Source organism: Gossypium hirsutum, chromosome D01, assembly GCF_007990345.1.
Source record: "Gossypium hirsutum isolate 1008001.06 chromosome D01, Gossypium_hirsutum_v2.1, whole genome shotgun sequence".
NCBI lineage: Eukaryota > Viridiplantae > Streptophyta > Magnoliopsida > Malvales > Malvaceae > Gossypium > Gossypium hirsutum.
In genome coordinates, this window is record NC_053437.1 from 41,951,176 (window position 1) to 41,968,717 (window position 17,542).

Sequence of the window (17,542 nt, forward strand, 5' to 3'; positions counted from 1 at the left end):
AATTGCAGTTCCCTTTCAGTTTCAACTTTACCATTTAACATCTTACTTTTTAAAAGCTTCACTTACACTGAGGTTTAACACCACTTTGGCATTTATATTATAAGGCATTCAAACAAAACACTCAAATTAGGATAGAACTCATACTAATATCAAAATCGAATCAAATGTTTACTAAGCAGCTAAAACAACTCCATCATAAAAAATTGAGTTTTGGTTTCTCAAATGCTCAGGACACATACACACATACCTATAGCAGAAGGGTCACTAACCAATTCATCATTGTAGAAAACCTCGAAAGCATCGAAACTTTACAGAAAAGACTACACTACATTCCCAAGAAGCCAAGCAGTTGCAATAGACTCGAACCTATTTGCACACAAGGAATAATACCACGGTGGTGGTGTCATAATCCCAATCATAGGAAATATCTGTTCACTTGCCATCAGAATCCCTATAACTCCAAATTAGAAAACTGGAACCACTTCAGAAAGTAAATATTTCGGCAATGATGGTGGATAGTTATCAAGGATTACATGAATTCTAGGAAACTAGGCTTCTAGCATCTTCTTTATTGTCACAACAGTTCCCCTGCAAATTTTCATCAATTACATGTTTAGAGCATAGTTGATATTTTTCCTTAAGTGACAACTAAACATCAATTACATCAACTAAAAATTAATTACATCAACTAAACATCAATTTGCAGGTTCCATTTGATTTTCATCAATTTGCAGGTTCCATTGAAAAATCTGCATAGTTTTTGAAAAAGCTTGCATCTACATCGCTGTTATGCATACTGATATATATATGTGTGTGTATTATGTTAAAATATTATGTTATGTTATGTTATGCTTATGATTTAGGACATAAAATTTGTTGCTATTTATATGTTGACCCACACTAGGCTTAAAAAGCTCACCCCTTTAAATTTCTAACTTTTCAGATAATAATCGAGGTTAGGTCATAGGCTCGACTTATAGAGGTGCACTCAGATATTTAATTGAATAAACTATCATACATTATTTTTTAGTTTTTTTGGGGTTGTTATTTATTTTTACCGCGGACTGTAGTTTGGGACTTTTTATTTGGATTTTAGAGTTTTGGATGTTATTGCATGATTGAGCTTATAAAACTATCTTTTAAGGCAGTTTATAAATTTGGTAAGAAAAATTGGATTTTTCAAACCTAACGACAAACTCAACCCGATGTTTTTATTTCAAACTCAAGACTTCATTTTTCGAAACTTAATCTATTTTCCCATTTAATCGGTATTTTACAAGACATGTCAAATTACAATTCAAAACCAACAAATGAGATTTAGTTATTTTTTTTCATTGTGACATTTTCCTTGAAATATTATGTTTTCTGGAATTATTCGAAACTTGAGTTTTTCTAAGATTAATCAAAATCTGATAATTTCTTTCCAAAATAAAATTTATAGGCACTACTTAGTTTTTGTCAAGTAGATCAAAAATACTGATTTTGAATAATGACAATTGTCGAAAGAAAATAGCTAAATATTTTTCTGCGCCATCAACTTGGCCAATGTAATCTTCAAGATTCTGCCATAAAATTTAGGCTGGATTTAGAGGGCTACATTTAGTGGTATCAGAGTCCAGTTCAACACTTGGACTGTGGTTTACTTTAGAAATTTGCATGCATATCTAATAAATGGGTACTTTGGGAAAAAATCCATGCCACAGCTAAAAACTTAATTTTACACAAAGTTGTGTTTTTGTCAAATATCCAAGACTCCAAAGCTGGCCCAAGATAAGTATTTATTATATACTAAAACTTTAGATTGTGAAACTATAATTTAACACCCCTAACCCGTATCCGTCACAAGATTAGGGTTAGAGAGTATTATCATGCAATTGGAAACATTTAAACTTAACTTCATTCAATAGCAGAAACAATTCATAAACCAATCATATACATACATACCGTCCCTAAATTGAGCCCTCGAGACCCTAAAAATATCATAGTAATGAATCAAGACCAAATTGAAATCATTTGGAAAGTTTAGGAAAAAGTGATAAAATTTTGGAAACAGAGGTCACACGGCCATGTGCCTCACATGGCTGAGACACAGGTCCGTGTCTCAAGTCGTGTAACCTTCGAACTAGGGACACACGGTCGTGTCCTAGCCTGTGTCATCACCGTGTAACTCTCTGAGTAAGGTCATATGGCCGTGTCACACGCCCATGTGCCAAAACGTGTAACTCTCTAACTTGCATGCAAAGGAACTCTTAGATGACACACGACTGAGTCACACGCCTGTGTCTCAGACTATGTGGACCTAAAATTCACCCAGAAACAAACCATTTCAATACTATATCATGCTAAACTTTTCAAACCATTCATGCACACATTTGAGGAAATTAAACACCACTTAAACTCACATCAAAATACCATTTCAAAGTCTTAACACAACTAACCAATATGTCATTCAAAGGCACCTCAAACAACTAAATGTTACCTATCTAAACATGTTAATTATATCATATTTCAATCATCAAATTTTAATTCCACCTTTACCAAAACATGCCACAAACTTATCGATTGACACATCATTTCAAACATACCATAATAGCCATTCAAATATGCATAGTAGCATAACCAAATTGACCTAATTTGTCAAAGCATCAAATGGTACCAAAGTGAGATAAGTTTCAAAACTTATACATACCAAAACACCATCAAACCATTCACCAAAATAACATTACAAGTCATCTTATACATGTTAATATTGTTATTTCCAAACATAATAACATAGTTCAAATATGAACTAAAACATGTCACAGGTAACCATTTTCAAACTATCATCAACATGCCAAGAGAATTATATCAACAAGCACTTTAAAGTAACCAAAATCACATAACTTGGTTGTGCATGCATGAAGTGTTAATCACAAATCTTTTCTTTTTATCTCATTAGGCCAATTCTAACATTGATGTTTGTTGTGCATACGTGAAGTGTTAATCTTAAATCGCTTGGATCCATATTTTAACTACTAAAAGATTGCATTATTCAGAAAACTGATTAAGTAAGTATTTTCACTTAATCACCAATATGAAAAATCTAAATAAAAATATCCTTATATTGATATGGTATTAATTTCATCAAATCTAATGATTCAAGGACTAATCTACTCCCTTAAAGTTTGGAAGAAGAATCGATATTGTCAGAACATACGAATCCAGATGTGGGTTTAATCTACTTAAAATCTGTGAAATTATTTGTTAATTAAATAAATGATGTTGTTATTGGTTATTTGAGCAAAAAATTTAGCCCTCGAAGGCGTTTAGCTCAAAATGGTAAATACCTTCATATGAGATGCATGACACACATTGTGAATTTGATTGTTGTTAAAGGCTTAAAAGAAATGAATAAATCCATTGAATGTGTTAAGAGGTGTTAGATATGTGAGGCGATTTCTAGCTAGATTACAAAAGTTTAAGGAATGTGTTGTGGTGGAAAAGATAGAGTGCAAGAAGATGTTGTATCATAATATTTGTATTAGGTAGAACTTGACCTATTTAATATTAGACACTGCTCAGGATTTTGAGAGAGCTTTTGAGAGATTTGAGGAGTAAGATACAAACTTTAGTGCTAAAATTGAAAATATGGAGGGTTGACGTAGTGTAAATGATTGGGCTAGTGCTAAAAACTTGAGGGATTTCTTAGAACACTTTTATGACATCACTTTACATGTTTTCGACACTTCATCTGTCACATCCAATAAATTTTTTATGAGCTTTCTATTATTAACATCTTTTTACGAGATGCTCAGTCAAATATTGATGTTGAATTTAATGTTATGACCATGAAAATGAAAGACAATATGATAAGTATTGGGGTGATATTAATAGGATGAATTTGCTTATGTTTGTTGCTTGTGTTTTAGATCCTAGACCAAAATTGAAATATCTTGAATTTACACTTAGTGAAATGTCTAATGTTGAAAAAACTTATCAAATAATGTCACAGTTGAAAGAAGTTTTGTATGAATTGTTGGATGAGTATAAGCCTCCACTTCAGTGCTTTTAGCCAAGCAAGCGTGGCAGCAAATGTTTCTCTCGATGAACCACAATAAAAAATAAAAGGCATATACAAGATTTGTATAAAAAGCGTGAGTTAGAAAATGGCGGTGAGGACAAAATGTCTGAATTGGATAAATATCTAGTTGAGGCTAATGGGAATTTTGTTGAAGATTTTGATTTTTTATTGTGGTGGAAAGTGAATAGCATTATATTTCCCACTCTTTCAAAAATGGCCAGAGATGTGTTAGCGATATTGATTTCTAAGATTGCTCTAGAGTATACATTTTGAATTGGGGGCATGTTCTTGATCAATTTAGGAGTTCTTTAACTCCTAAAATTGTACAAGATCTTGTGTGTACTCAAGATTAGATTCAAAAATCATCATCACAAGAAAACATCAAGAAGATTGAAGAACAAATCCAAGAGCTCGACAAGATTGAAAATGGTATATTTATTTTTAATTTAATATTTTCAATTTTTTTACCACTTCACTCTTGCATTAACTTATTTAATCATTTCAATATTTAGACTTTTCCTTGAATGCATTAGAGCCTACCCAAAATCTAGGAGCTTTCGTGAGTTCAATGGTATGTTTTCTATCTTATTCTTGTTAAATTACAACCAATCTCTTTGTTTATATTATTTGTTTTTTCTAATGCATATATTTTTATTATATGCTCATTTTTTGCACGTATTATATAGGGATAATGCAAATGAATATCTTTTACGGAGAAGAAATTGATGCAAATGGAGAATTTTAAAGACTGTTCCATTTTAGTTATGTGTTTCCACACCCCAAAATTGGGCCTAGGGGTTTGCGTTTGACCTCGACGAATAAGGATTCAGTGTGGGTAATAGTTTATCAATTCTCGAAGAGTGCATATTTCTTTAATGTATGTACTAACTATTCTTTGTAGAAGTTGGCAGAGTTGTACATTACTGAAATTGTATGTCTCCATGGAGTTCTAAATTCTATTATCTCAAATAGGGATCCGCATTTTACTTCTAGATTTTACAAGAGTTTGCAAAAGGCTTTGGGGTCTAAGCTTAGTTTCAATACGGCTTATCACCCCTAAACTGATGGTCAGTCAGAGAGGGTAATTTAAGTTTTTGAGGATATGTTGCGAAGCTGTGTAATCGAGTTCAGTGGTAGTTGGGAGCGATATTTTCCATTAGTAGAGTTTGCCTAGAACAACAGTTTTTAGTTGAGCATTTGTAGGCACCGTTTGAAGCATTTTATGGCAAGAAGTGTAGAATTCCCTTATGTTGGATGGAATTGGATGAAAAGAGGGTTATTGGACCGAATTTAGTTCGAGAGACTAAAGAGAAAGTGAAGTTGGTTTGTGAGAGACTAAAAGCAGCAACAGATTGGTAGAAATCCTATGCAGATTTGAAATGTCAAAATATTGAGTTTCAAGTTGGTGATAACATGTTCATTAAAGTTTCACATTAGAAGAACATTTTGAGGTTTGGAAGGAAGGGTAAATTGAGTCCAAGGTATGTCGAACCTTATAAAGTTGTTGAGAGGATTGGCTCGATAGCTTATCGGCTCAAGTTGCCGCCAAAACTTGAGTGAATACATGATGTATTCTATGTGTCTATGTTGCAGAAGTATCGTTTAGATCATCGCACAATATGCCAGTAGAGGAGATTGAAATTTAAAATGATCTCACGTATGAGGAAGAGCCAATTGAGATTCTAGCTCGCGAATAGAAGGTTTTACAAAATAAAAGAGTTCTGTCGGTTAAGGTTTTGGCGCAACCACAAGACAGAATAGGCTACTTTGAAAGTCGAAGATGCGATGAAACGTAAATATCCTTATTTGTTTGGCTCAGGTAAATTTTGAGGACAATTATTTTTAGAGGGGAAGAGTGCCCAAACCCTAAAATTGGGCCTAAAAGTTTCGAGGGTAAAATGAGAATTTTAGCTCATACATGTTCAAAATTTCAGAACATGGTAAATCAAAATTGTCTTCGTCTATGACTTTTAGAAAAATTAAATCAATTTTTGAAAATAATGTTGAAAAGACTTTCAATTTTAAATTAAGGATTGTTTTATAAATGAGTTCAATTTTGGAGTAGTTATAAAGCAATTATACCAAATTTTTAAAAATACCTTATTTCCCCTTCCATCTTCATAAAACACACAACAATTTTTTCCCCTCACTCTTGTTGTTATCCCTTTGCATTCCCAAGCCCTAGTCATCAATTTTTAATTTCCAAACTTAATTCTATTGTTTTCTTTCATCCTTATAACATTAAATCTCCATAGAATTTCAAGAAAAACACCCAAAACACAATTAATTTTGTCATCTCTCAAACTTGTTGGTTTTTTAGATTTTTGACCAAACGTTTGTTTTTCTCTCATTGAACATAAGGATTCATTTTCCTATTAGGTTTTTATGTTATCTAGTCTTTTAGATAGAGTTTTTACCCATTGAATCGAATGTTTTGAATAAATGTAAAAAATTAGATCGTTATTGTTGGATTTCGAGATTTTGGGTAAAAATAAGGTTTCAAAGTATTTTTCCATCAGTTTTGATGTGATTAGAAACTTTCTAAACATTCCTTAAAGTTTCATTAAAGAATTCCAACGTTTTATTGATTTTTTGTAAAAATTACCATAGTATGTCAAAAATTTTGGAGCTATGAATCTATATAGCTTTTGGTAGTTTGAAGATTGAGAAATAATCGTAAGTGAATAGTAGATGAATGGAACCAAATTTAGGAAAAAAGAATAAGTAGAGACCGAGATATTTGAGTTTCAATTTTAAGAGAATCTAGCTTAGGTTTGTGTTTTTGGTTGACTGAGGTGAGCCTTTAGCTGAATGTTGATTGTGTTGTTGTGTGATTTACTTTGTTGAAGCTTAGAATTTGTTAGGACCTTTTACGAATAAAGAGAAAGACAAGGAAAAGCTAGTTTGAGCTTTCAGTGACTAGGCGAAAGTGCAAACAGTGAGTGTTTCGAGTCGTTACTTGTAGACACAATTCATTGCGTTAATTGGGAACTTAAAGTAGCCTAAACCCTTACTTTAAGTTTCGAGTGTAAACTCTCTTATACCTCTTGACTAGTTTGTGAAATATGTGATTATGTGTTGTGTAAATTAGAATTATAATGTGTCATTGCGACATGTGAAATATGCTTGTGATAGTTGTTGTGAAAGTGTTAATTGTGGGCATGTTGTACATGTCGATTGACGGTGATAATGTTGTGTTGATGATGTGAATATGCAGTGAAAAATGAAGAAAACAGTAAGTAAAATGTGTGTTTAATTATTGATATTTTCACATTGTGATCTTTGAGACCATTGGATATAGTTCGCATGCCATAGGATTATGAGTACTCATCTTTGTGTTGTGTTTTGGGGTGTTGAGGCTCGAGATAGTTTTGGAGAGATAAGGGAATGCAAGCTAAGCTCCATTCACTAGGATATGTTGGTCTATTGGAGAGTGTTAGCTATATGCTACGCTTTTGGGACATGTTTGACTCTATGAATCTTTTGGTATGTTGGAGATCCGTGTATCAAATGTGTGGTGGTAAAGCCCACTTTTATGTTTTATAGCCTCATATGTCAAATTATCATTTAATTGTGATTTTATTAATATAATTATATGATATGTGATGTATGCATGAACATGTGGAATAATAAGCTAGACGAGTTGATTAATATTACATGAATATGTTGGTATGATCTCTTTATATTATGCGTGTGTAGTTGAGCTTTGGTTGTTTTTGGTTAACATGTGAATGCATGTCTATTTGGTGGACATTCTATTCATCCACTGAGTTTGTTTAAACTCACCCACTCCTTTTAAAACCTTTATAGACTATTAGTGTTGTAGTGTGAGTAGTGCAGAAACTTCCAACGGACTGATCCAAGTAGATTTTAGCTTTTGCATAGGTGATTTATACATGTTATTTTGAATTGTGGAAATAAGGCAATGTGGTAGACTTTTAGTTGATAAATGTCATGACGTTTTGGATGTTTACATGACTTTATTACTCTTAGGATTTATTAATATTGATTTTGGTATATTGATTGCTTGCTTGGACATATTTACGATGTTTTGAACTACCATTATAGTCATTTTGACGATTGGTTGATGAGTTAATAGATGCATGTTGAATAGACATAAGTTAGAATGGACTAAATGCCTTAATATACTGTGTTTTTGCTGTCTAGAGTAGAGGTATCGATATTCTGGTTTTAAAATCGATGCCTCCTTGATATTTCGAATGTGCAGGAAGTTGATAACTCAATTTGGTATCGATACCATGTCACGAGTATCAATACTCGGGGTAATAAAACCGATACTTTTTAAAATGTATCGATAATTTCTTGTGTTTTGATTTTAGGCAAGAAACAAAATGCTAATTTGGTATAAATTTTTTAGGTGACATCGATACCACCTATGAGAATAATCGATACCTTTGATCCAGTATCCATATCTACGTGATTATTTCAGAGCTTTTGCTAAGAGGTTTAAAAGCATGTTTAAATATTGTTAAGCTCATCTGATGTATGATTAGCATAATTTAATGTTGCTTAGGGTATTCATGAATTAGAATATCTATAAATGATCAAATGAAATTTTATGATAATCGCATGTTCTTAAGATGTTTATACTTTGATGATGATGAGATGGTGGTGTAGAATCCTATTACTCGGGGTCGCTGACTGGGCCGAGTATAGGGAGTTACATGTGTTGCCTTTGTAACTTATTTTGAGCTACTTTTGGAGACTTTTTTTTAGCTATTTTTGTTTTGCTATTGTTAGATTTCCAATCCATTTTGGAATTTTTATGCGGTTATTTTGAACTTTCAAAGCTTTTTTTGGTTGTTAACTTTGAGTACTATTATGTGCTGCCATTGTTAACTTTCAAGACTTACTTTGTGTTGCTTTTTAAACTTTTAAGACTTTTTATATGTTGTCATTGTTAACTTTTTGTTTGGTTGTTAACCTTTCAAGACTTATGTAGTGTTTCTAATGTCTTATTTGTTGTTTTCACCTTCACTTAAAGTTTTTTGAACTATTAAAAGAAAGAAAATGAACATTAGCAATGACTTTTTTATATGTTTTATACTTATTTTAACTAAAAGACAAAAACATATAAATTTCGATTAATTCGGTTAATCGACTGAATTAACCAAAATATTTCGCTTTTGTTAATGTATTTGAAAAAAACTTTGGTTCAATTAATGGTTAAGATTTTTACATTTTGGGTGATTCGGTTCGAGTATTAACCGAATCGACCGTTTGAACACCCCTACTTCTATCTATATCTATCGGTGTATTCGATTTATCTTTCATCTTTTAATTTTAATTTTCTTTATTTATCTATGTTTTGAATATTTGTTTTTTTTATTCATGAACTTCTTCTTTTAGTTGTTTTCGTTTTCTTTATTTCTAAATATGTTTGTTTCTTCTTTCAAATCAGATTCAGATCTTTTTTCGAGTCAAACAACTTAAATACAATCTTGGTCCACTGTCCCACTATCATTTGGTATCAGATTTGGGTGTTCTTGAGTTGTTTCCTTATGTTAGATAAATTGTTTTCACCGATTTTACTTAAATAACCTCTAAAACTTGTTTTATACCCTAACTTTTTTTTGGAAAAACATTGGTTTTAGTGGGCAAACAAATTCAAATCAATTTGAAATTTTGTATATCATTTCTTGGTCCTTTGGTACATTGGAAAAAAAATATTTTTCAAACAAAAAAAAAGAGAAGGAATAAATTGAAAAATTAAGAAAATATGAAAAAGAAAAATTTTTAAAAATTATGGGTTGAATTTCGTGCCCAAAATTTTTAGATCTGATATTTATCATATAAAGATGCTCAAGTTTAATTTTCACGATTTTAGAACTTTGGGAAGACCTTGAACAAAAAATTCAAGTTTTTCATTGATTTGGATTTTCTATTGGATATTTTATTTTCTTTTATTCTAGTCTTAGGTTTTCTTTTGTTTTTATCTTTTCTTATTCTATTATGCATTTTAACACATTTTCGCTTTTTTTGTTAATAGGTACAAAAAAGTTGCCTCTCCTTTCTCTGTGCAACTTACTTCCTTTGGAGTCAAGTTTTTCTTTGACTTATTAGAGCTTTAGGTCAGCTTTTTTAGAGAGTGATTCCACATCTCTTTTTAATATTATTGAGTTTGATTACTCTTTAAAAGTTACAAGCAAGAAAATCTTAACTTTTTCTTCTTTGCCTCTTAGAGTTGTTTATTTTTATTGCAAGTGCATAGCAGTGAGACTTGATTTTACTTGATAATTTTTCTATTTGAGTGTCTTTACTTTCAAATTCTTAAAATGGTCCGCGCACATAGTATGGAAGAGGAGAATGATAAACATTGGGCAAAGCATAGGTGTTGAATTTGTAAAAAAATACCTACATGAATATGTTGTCCCTAATGCCACTCAATCTGTTATTGTTCTTAGGTTTGTCAAAAACAACATTTACAAAAGACACAATGAGCTCTATGAGCTTAAACAACTTTCGAATGAGCACAAAAAAAATGTCTAATGATAAGAGGGATCACCAAGACTTTAAAAGCCAACAAGCAAAGGAGAGTATGATTGATCTCTTGCCTATTGTGAAATGGCATTGGTGTGGTTCAAAAGATCATAAGGGTTTCCAATGTTTGATTCACTTTTCAACCAGTGATGAAAGTTTCGAAGAAGAACATATGTTTGACACTGAGCCTATTGAGGAGTCTTCTTTTAGTGTTACCATTGACGATGATGATATGAATGAGCAAGAAACTTCGAGTGGCGTCGTTTATGAAGATCGTAAGTGTGATTTTGTGTCTATTGTTGAGTCTAGATATATCATTGCACCTTATTCCAAAGTTGATATCAAAGAAGTTGATAATAATAGTGAGAACTGTAATGATAGTAACAGTGCACTTTGTGAACAAGAAAAAGTTAATATTGAGAATTGTTTCTCATAGTCTATGAATTTGGATGAGTTAGACATTTATTTTCCTCCTAAATAGTTGAATTCTGATGAATTCAATGTTCAAAATTTTTATAAGGGGTTAAAGGGAAATGAGGATGATCATGTAAAAAGATTAAGAGAAAAGAGACCTTAAGCGATAAAAGTCAATTTGATTGTTCAACTTTGGTGAGTGAAAATTCCTATGAGGTAAAATTAGAGTATTCAATTCACATTGAAAAAGAGAAGAAAGAAAGAGCCTATACAATAAAGATGAATGATTATGTTTTCACTAACCTTGAATTTGTCTAGTGAACTTGCGTTTTTCTTTCAGGAATTTGTTGATCCTTTGAGAGGAGCTTAATTAACTTATTCCACCTATGATAAAATATATTTTTTTATTCGACCAAAGACAATATTCGAGGAGAAGGGGAATGATACATGCACGAATGGGGTGAAAATTATTAAAATCAATTCAACCAAGCTGCCAATTTTCAAGTTTGAAAGATTATTCGGATTGTGATGAATTTTTGGATAGGATCCAAGCATATCTGGGCTGAGATATTTACATAGCGTTCAAAGAGCTATCTCTTATCTTCGAAACGCACTTTGAACCGCTCAATTTCGAATCCGAGAGCTAAAGTTATGACAATTTTACTGAAGACTGCGCAAGCAAAATTTTTTTACAGGATTATTACGGAATATTATGAGTTTTGGGCTTTAATTCTATTTTAACTCATATTGGATTCTAGTGTAAAGCCTAATTTTGATTATATATGAGATTAATATTCTATTAGATTTTATTATTTTATTATTTATTTATTTCGAATTTTAGGATATTTTTAAGCATTTAAAATTATTTAGAAGTTTTATATTTCTTAGTCAATAAGAAAATATAGTTATACTAAAGCTACTTCTTGTTTAGATTGGTTAGAGTTTCATTATACTTGAGAGTTTAATTTGGATGTAATTAGCTAGCCTATATTAAGGTCTCTTTATTATTCATTAAAGGCATTGATTCATTCATTAATAAAATTTTCAACTCTTGTAGTTAATTTATTTCGTGCAAGATTGCTTTTTGTAATTTTTAGAAGTGATTTTTCTCCATGATTTTCTTCAATGAGTTATGGGAATCTATTCTTAATCCTTCAATTTGTCAAAAATTATTTCTTGAAGGGTTTATTAGAGCCATTAATTGAATTTGTTGATAATCTAAAAGCGCATGTAGTTTTCTACTTTCGTTTCAATAAGTATGATAAACATATTATTAATATCATTTTTAAACTAAAAAGTATAATTACTTTATTAATAATATTTATTAAAACATGTTAAAAATTACTTTATATATCTAAAGTAAAAATGTTAATAAGTCAATTATGAACTTAAAATAAATAAAAATATTTTTTCATCTAATAAGAAGGTTTATTAATATGAATATTAGAAGTATAACGCATGTATATAATCTAATGTAGTCTTCTCCCTCCATGTTTCTAAATATCATAAAATATTATTAATATAATGTTCAAACTAAAAAAAATAATTATAATTATTCTATTAACAACTAATTAACATATAAAAAAGCACTGTAAATATGACTATCAAAACAAAAATATTATTTGTTAAGGCAGTGTCCATTGTTTGGCATTGCTCAGATTATAAATTTGTCTGTTGGCAAATTTTAATGTAGGTGAGGAATTAATCCGGAAAGTGTTAAATATAGTGAATTATTTATTTTGGTAAAATCCTAAAGAAATTAAAGTGCATAAACTTATTAATTGATCATTATTTTCTTGATTTGTTCATCATCAGTACATGAAGCGATGCGAACATTACTCGAATTTGCTTGCAAATGTAGAACTTTCATTATTTATCACCTACAACACTATTTAATGCATTTTAATATAACTAGTTTATTGATATCGATCTTTCAATAAAAATTGAAAAGTAAAAAGTACGGTGTGCAACCAATTCAAACTTTAAAGATCATACAAATACAATTTTTAAAATATTTTATTTATCTTTCAATAATAGTTATTCACATTAATTAAACAAAATTAAAATATTTTATTAAAAATAAAAATAGTAAAATATGTGATAAAAAACTAGTTAAAAACTAATTAAATGCGTATAAATTTGTTAAATAATTATACTAAAGCACAAAGCTACATATATATTGTGATTAAAGTGGTTTGACGTAGGATATTTGGGAGAGTATATTCCAGAGCTTATTCGCATATGCCTGGAATTAAACCTTTTGGAAGCATATTCGTCAAATGCAGCATCCAATAATCAACCCAACAACCAGCAAATATTAATAATTGAACCATCAATCTGTTTCATCATCATCATACGTATATCAAGAAATTAATTAGTGGGTTGCTGACTAATTCCTTCATGAATCATTCATGCTTGTGATATTATTGGTGATAACCAAGTGCGTCCACATTATTTAATTTTCATTTTATTTTTAGATTACGTAATTGTCAAGAAATAAATAAGCTTGAAGTGGGCTTACATTCACAAAAACTGGTAAATCCCCCCTTGTGGTTAATTTCGTCTGCATTAATAAGAAAATCCTCTCGTTTTCACTACTTTTTCTTTTCTTCTCTTCACTAATTTATAGGGACATTGAGTTATTAAATTGCTTTGACATGTGGACTTCACTAATCATCATATTGGAATTTCTTTAATTTGGGTTTTGTGATTATAAAAAGCTATTTTTGTGAAAAAAGAAAGAGCCAACTAGGCGTGTCGTGAAGAAATTCTTTTGCTTACGAATCTGGCTATTATAAATGAGTTAATTATTTTTTGCAACCCAGCCCTATATTTAGGTGAGCATGAGTATACTTGCTATTCACACAAATAATCAAACACTTGGGCAACCTAATTCAACACAATAAAAGTTTAGCTTACTTGATTCTTGCATATAATTTTAAAAATAACATACGCTTATACTTCCAAATCTAACTTTCTTGTACCAAAGAAAACATATTAACAGAGTTCGTCTCCTATTCATTTCCCCTGCTTCTGATATTGCAGCTCCTTGGTCAGGCAATGGAAGGTGTTTTAAAGGCTTAAAACGTTGGCTTAGATAGCAAAAGAAAGTTGCTTGGAACTGCTCCAATTGTGCAAAACATTACCAAAAACGTCATAGAATTTAATGCTAACTTCAGTGGGAGTCATTTCCACTGACATGAAACCTTGTCCATCATGATAAAATTTCAGTTCTTGTGGATTCCACCAACTCACGTCTCCCCTCCATGCCTTTGATCCCCCTCCACTTGTCATGAATTGGGTTCCACTACATTGTTTTGGGGACCATAATCAACCATTTTAGTCACTACCCTTTTTCCAAATTTTAAGATATAAAAAGATATACCTGTCACTGCTGCTTATGTGCTGTAAGCAATGGTCATGCCCATTAATATAAAGATCAACGTCGTATGTCTGAAGAAGTGGAAGGAGATGAATGTTGAGCTCCTTAGCGTTCCCATGGTGTCCTGCACTCTTGATTGCATGGTGACCTACTACTATCTTCCACTTTGCCCTGGATTCTCCTAATGCCGATTCCACTTCCTATACGTCAATATTGCCACTCACATTTATAACATTTGAATCCGATACATATTCGAATACGAGAATTTAAAAGAAAAAGTACCATCAAAAGATTGTTAAGGTATTTCTCTCTGGGTAATATGGCTTTCCAGTCATAAACATGATCTTCTGGGTCAGTGAAGTATTTGGTTACGAATGGAGTAGTGTCCATAAAGAAAAATTCTGCTATTTCTGCCAACAATAATGAGAGCCAAAAAGAAAATTAAAATATGGTAAAAAGAAAAAAAAGGTTAATAAAATTAGATATTTGGGTTAATTACCAGGTCCAGCATTGAGGACAAAAGATCTCAAACAAAGCCATCTGTTATCCATCTTTGTGAGGATGGGACTTAATTGAGCCTCAGCGTTGCCCCTGTAATCATGATTACCCAACACTGGCACCAAAATAAATAAATTAAATTCCCATTTCAGAATTAGTATTTAAAATCGATTGCATGAGGTTGAAGATTCGTACCATTGTACCATTGTTTTTGCAAGCTGGGAGCTGTATAAATATCAGTGAAGGATTGATGGAACAATGGATCGTCAACGCCGGTCAGACCATTGTCGTAAAAATTATCGCCGGTTGAGATTATGAAGTCGATATCTAATTGCTCTCCGATTTTCCCCATCTGAGCCATTAAATTAAAAAAATCGATGTTTTATCGATATATCTTATGGTTTTTTTATATAAAAAATAAAATTGCTTCGAGTAATTTATAATAATGATTTACATTTTGGTTCTTATACTATACAAAAATTATCAAATTGGTACTTAAGAAACTTTTTTGTCATTTTAGCCCCTATACTTTCTTTCCATTTATCCGTTACTATTTCAAAAAGCACTAAGTAAACCAATGAAATGATACCACTTCAAAATAATATCATAAATTCAAAAAAAAAATCATAAAATCCAAAAAGACAAAAAAAAAAGCTTAAAAATCCTAAAAACTAAAGATTCATTAATTAATTTTAAAATTATAAAAAATAAATTTCATAAGATTTTAAAAAAATAATCTAAAAAACCTAAAATTCCAAAACAAAAGTAAAATTGAACATCTAGAATTTATTTTGAAATTGTTATCTTTTTGGAAATATATAAATATATAAAATTATTTTCAAAATACACATCTAGATTCAACCTGGAAAAATGCAAGTCTAAGGTTAAATCTAAAATGCATTTTTTTAATTGAAAAAATATTGTTTAAAAAAAAAGTAGGTTTGTTTAGAGTTTTAGGTGTTTTTAGAAAGTTTTAAAATTTTATTTGTAAGGTTTTTGCACTTTAGGTTTGATTGGCTTAGGTGCTTTTCTTAATAGAAATTGTGAATGGTGTAACAAAGTAAACATGAACGGAAAAAATTACAAAGGCTAAAGTGATCCAATTTATGTATAATATGGGAGGTACTAAACGTAAAATAATGTAAAGAAAAATTGTTGGGTGAAAATATTTTTACAAGGGAAATGGGATATAGGAATTTATTTAGCACCTTCTTAATTTTTTTGGTGCCAATTATCTATTAATAACGTGAATAGTTAGGATTGTGATTTTGGATAGGTATAGAGATGTGATTGGTTGGAAACGGCCAAAACTGAAACAGGAATTTTCTAGTCCAAACTATATGAAACCCAATCAACGTGCGAGAGACTTACGAAACTGGCTAACTTTGTCCATTTCCCTCACTATTCTCACTTGAGGAATATTAAACTGTAAAAAAGAATCTGGGATTTTATTTGGAATTATACCATTCCAAAAGTTTTTAAAATGATTAGACTGTAAAAACAATATGTTCACTGGCATCTTCATTTTATTCTATTGGGCTTTACTAGATAGTTTTGTTGGATATAAAATTTTAAGATAAGTGATGATGGAATTCCAAAAAAGCTTCGGACCAAAATGATTTTCTTCTTAATAACAACCAGAAAGAAAGAGGAGAACGTTACTTGCGTTTTCATCGAACATTCAATGACAACTTTTAAGAAAGTAGAAAAGCAAAAGACCTGAAAAGCCACTTGAGATTGGTTATAGTGTCCTCTCCTTCCCCAATCTCCGACCACCAAGAAGCTCAGAGACCCATCTGGTTTGCCTGCGTGTTCAAACCGCTCAAGCTCTGCCACACACGATACTACAAACAACCCAACAACCAACGTCCACGACGCAAGCCTTTGGTTCATAGCTTTTTTGGTTGGAACAACCATATTTATGTGAAATGAGGTGAGAGTAGGGAGGCAAGGCAAGGTAGAAAATGAAATGAAGAGCCCTGCTATCCACGCCATTTATAACCAGTTGGAGCATATAATATGTTTCTACGAGGGTAGGATTTAAAAATCATTTTGAAGTCCCACGAAAATTCCTTAGAATGACGTAAGGCTATAAGATTGACTGAAGGAAAGCATACATTAATAAGAAAGAACCAAAAACCCACCAAACCTTATGGCCCAAGCTGGTCTTAAATCCACCAATTAAGTTAGCTCTGCCTTCATCCCACTTTTTAACTTTACCTCAAATCTGCTATTAGCTGTTATGTGTTCTCTATTTCATCCAGGCAAAATACCAAAAAAAGTCCCTTTTTTTAAAAAAAATTTATCGAAATCGGCCCGGCATTTTATTATTTATCGGAATTGGTCATTTTCCCCGAAAACGCATCCCCGTCAGCGCGATGTCAGGGGACGTGTCAGCAAAACGCGTCCCTAGAGGCGCGCTTTGCTTACGTGGACACAAAGCGCGCTTACGGGAATGGGCTTTGTTGCCACGTAGGCAAAGCGCGCCCCCGGGGACGCGTTTTGTTGCCACGTAGCGCGCCCCTGGGGACGCGTTTTCCCCTCGCATGAACCGTGCAATGGTCATTTTTTTGACCATTGCCCCCTCAACGGTAAAAAAAACCTATAAAACCCCCCCACCCTTTCATTTTTTTTCACAAACTAATACTCTCTCAATTATTTTCTCAATTTCCTCTCAATTTGCTCTC

General features: G+C 31.6%; 1 protein-coding gene across 1 annotated transcript; it reads right to left on the reverse strand.

Moving 5' to 3' along the window:
- Positions 1-13,868: 13,868 nt before the first annotated feature.
- Positions 13,869-17,029, reverse strand: LOC107922472 (purple acid phosphatase 8). The gene is made up of 6 exons (XM_016852521.2): positions 16,575-17,029; positions 15,051-15,207; positions 14,857-14,970; positions 14,640-14,767; positions 14,361-14,557; positions 13,869-14,282 (listed from the first exon to the last, which is right to left on the reverse strand). The coding sequence occupies exons 1-6, from the start codon at positions 16,848-16,850 to the stop codon at positions 14,069-14,071; spliced, it is 1,086 nt and encodes a 361-aa protein (XP_016708010.1). The 5' UTR covers positions 16,851-17,029; the 3' UTR covers positions 13,869-14,068.
- Between the last annotated feature and the right edge of the window lie 513 nt (positions 17,030-17,542).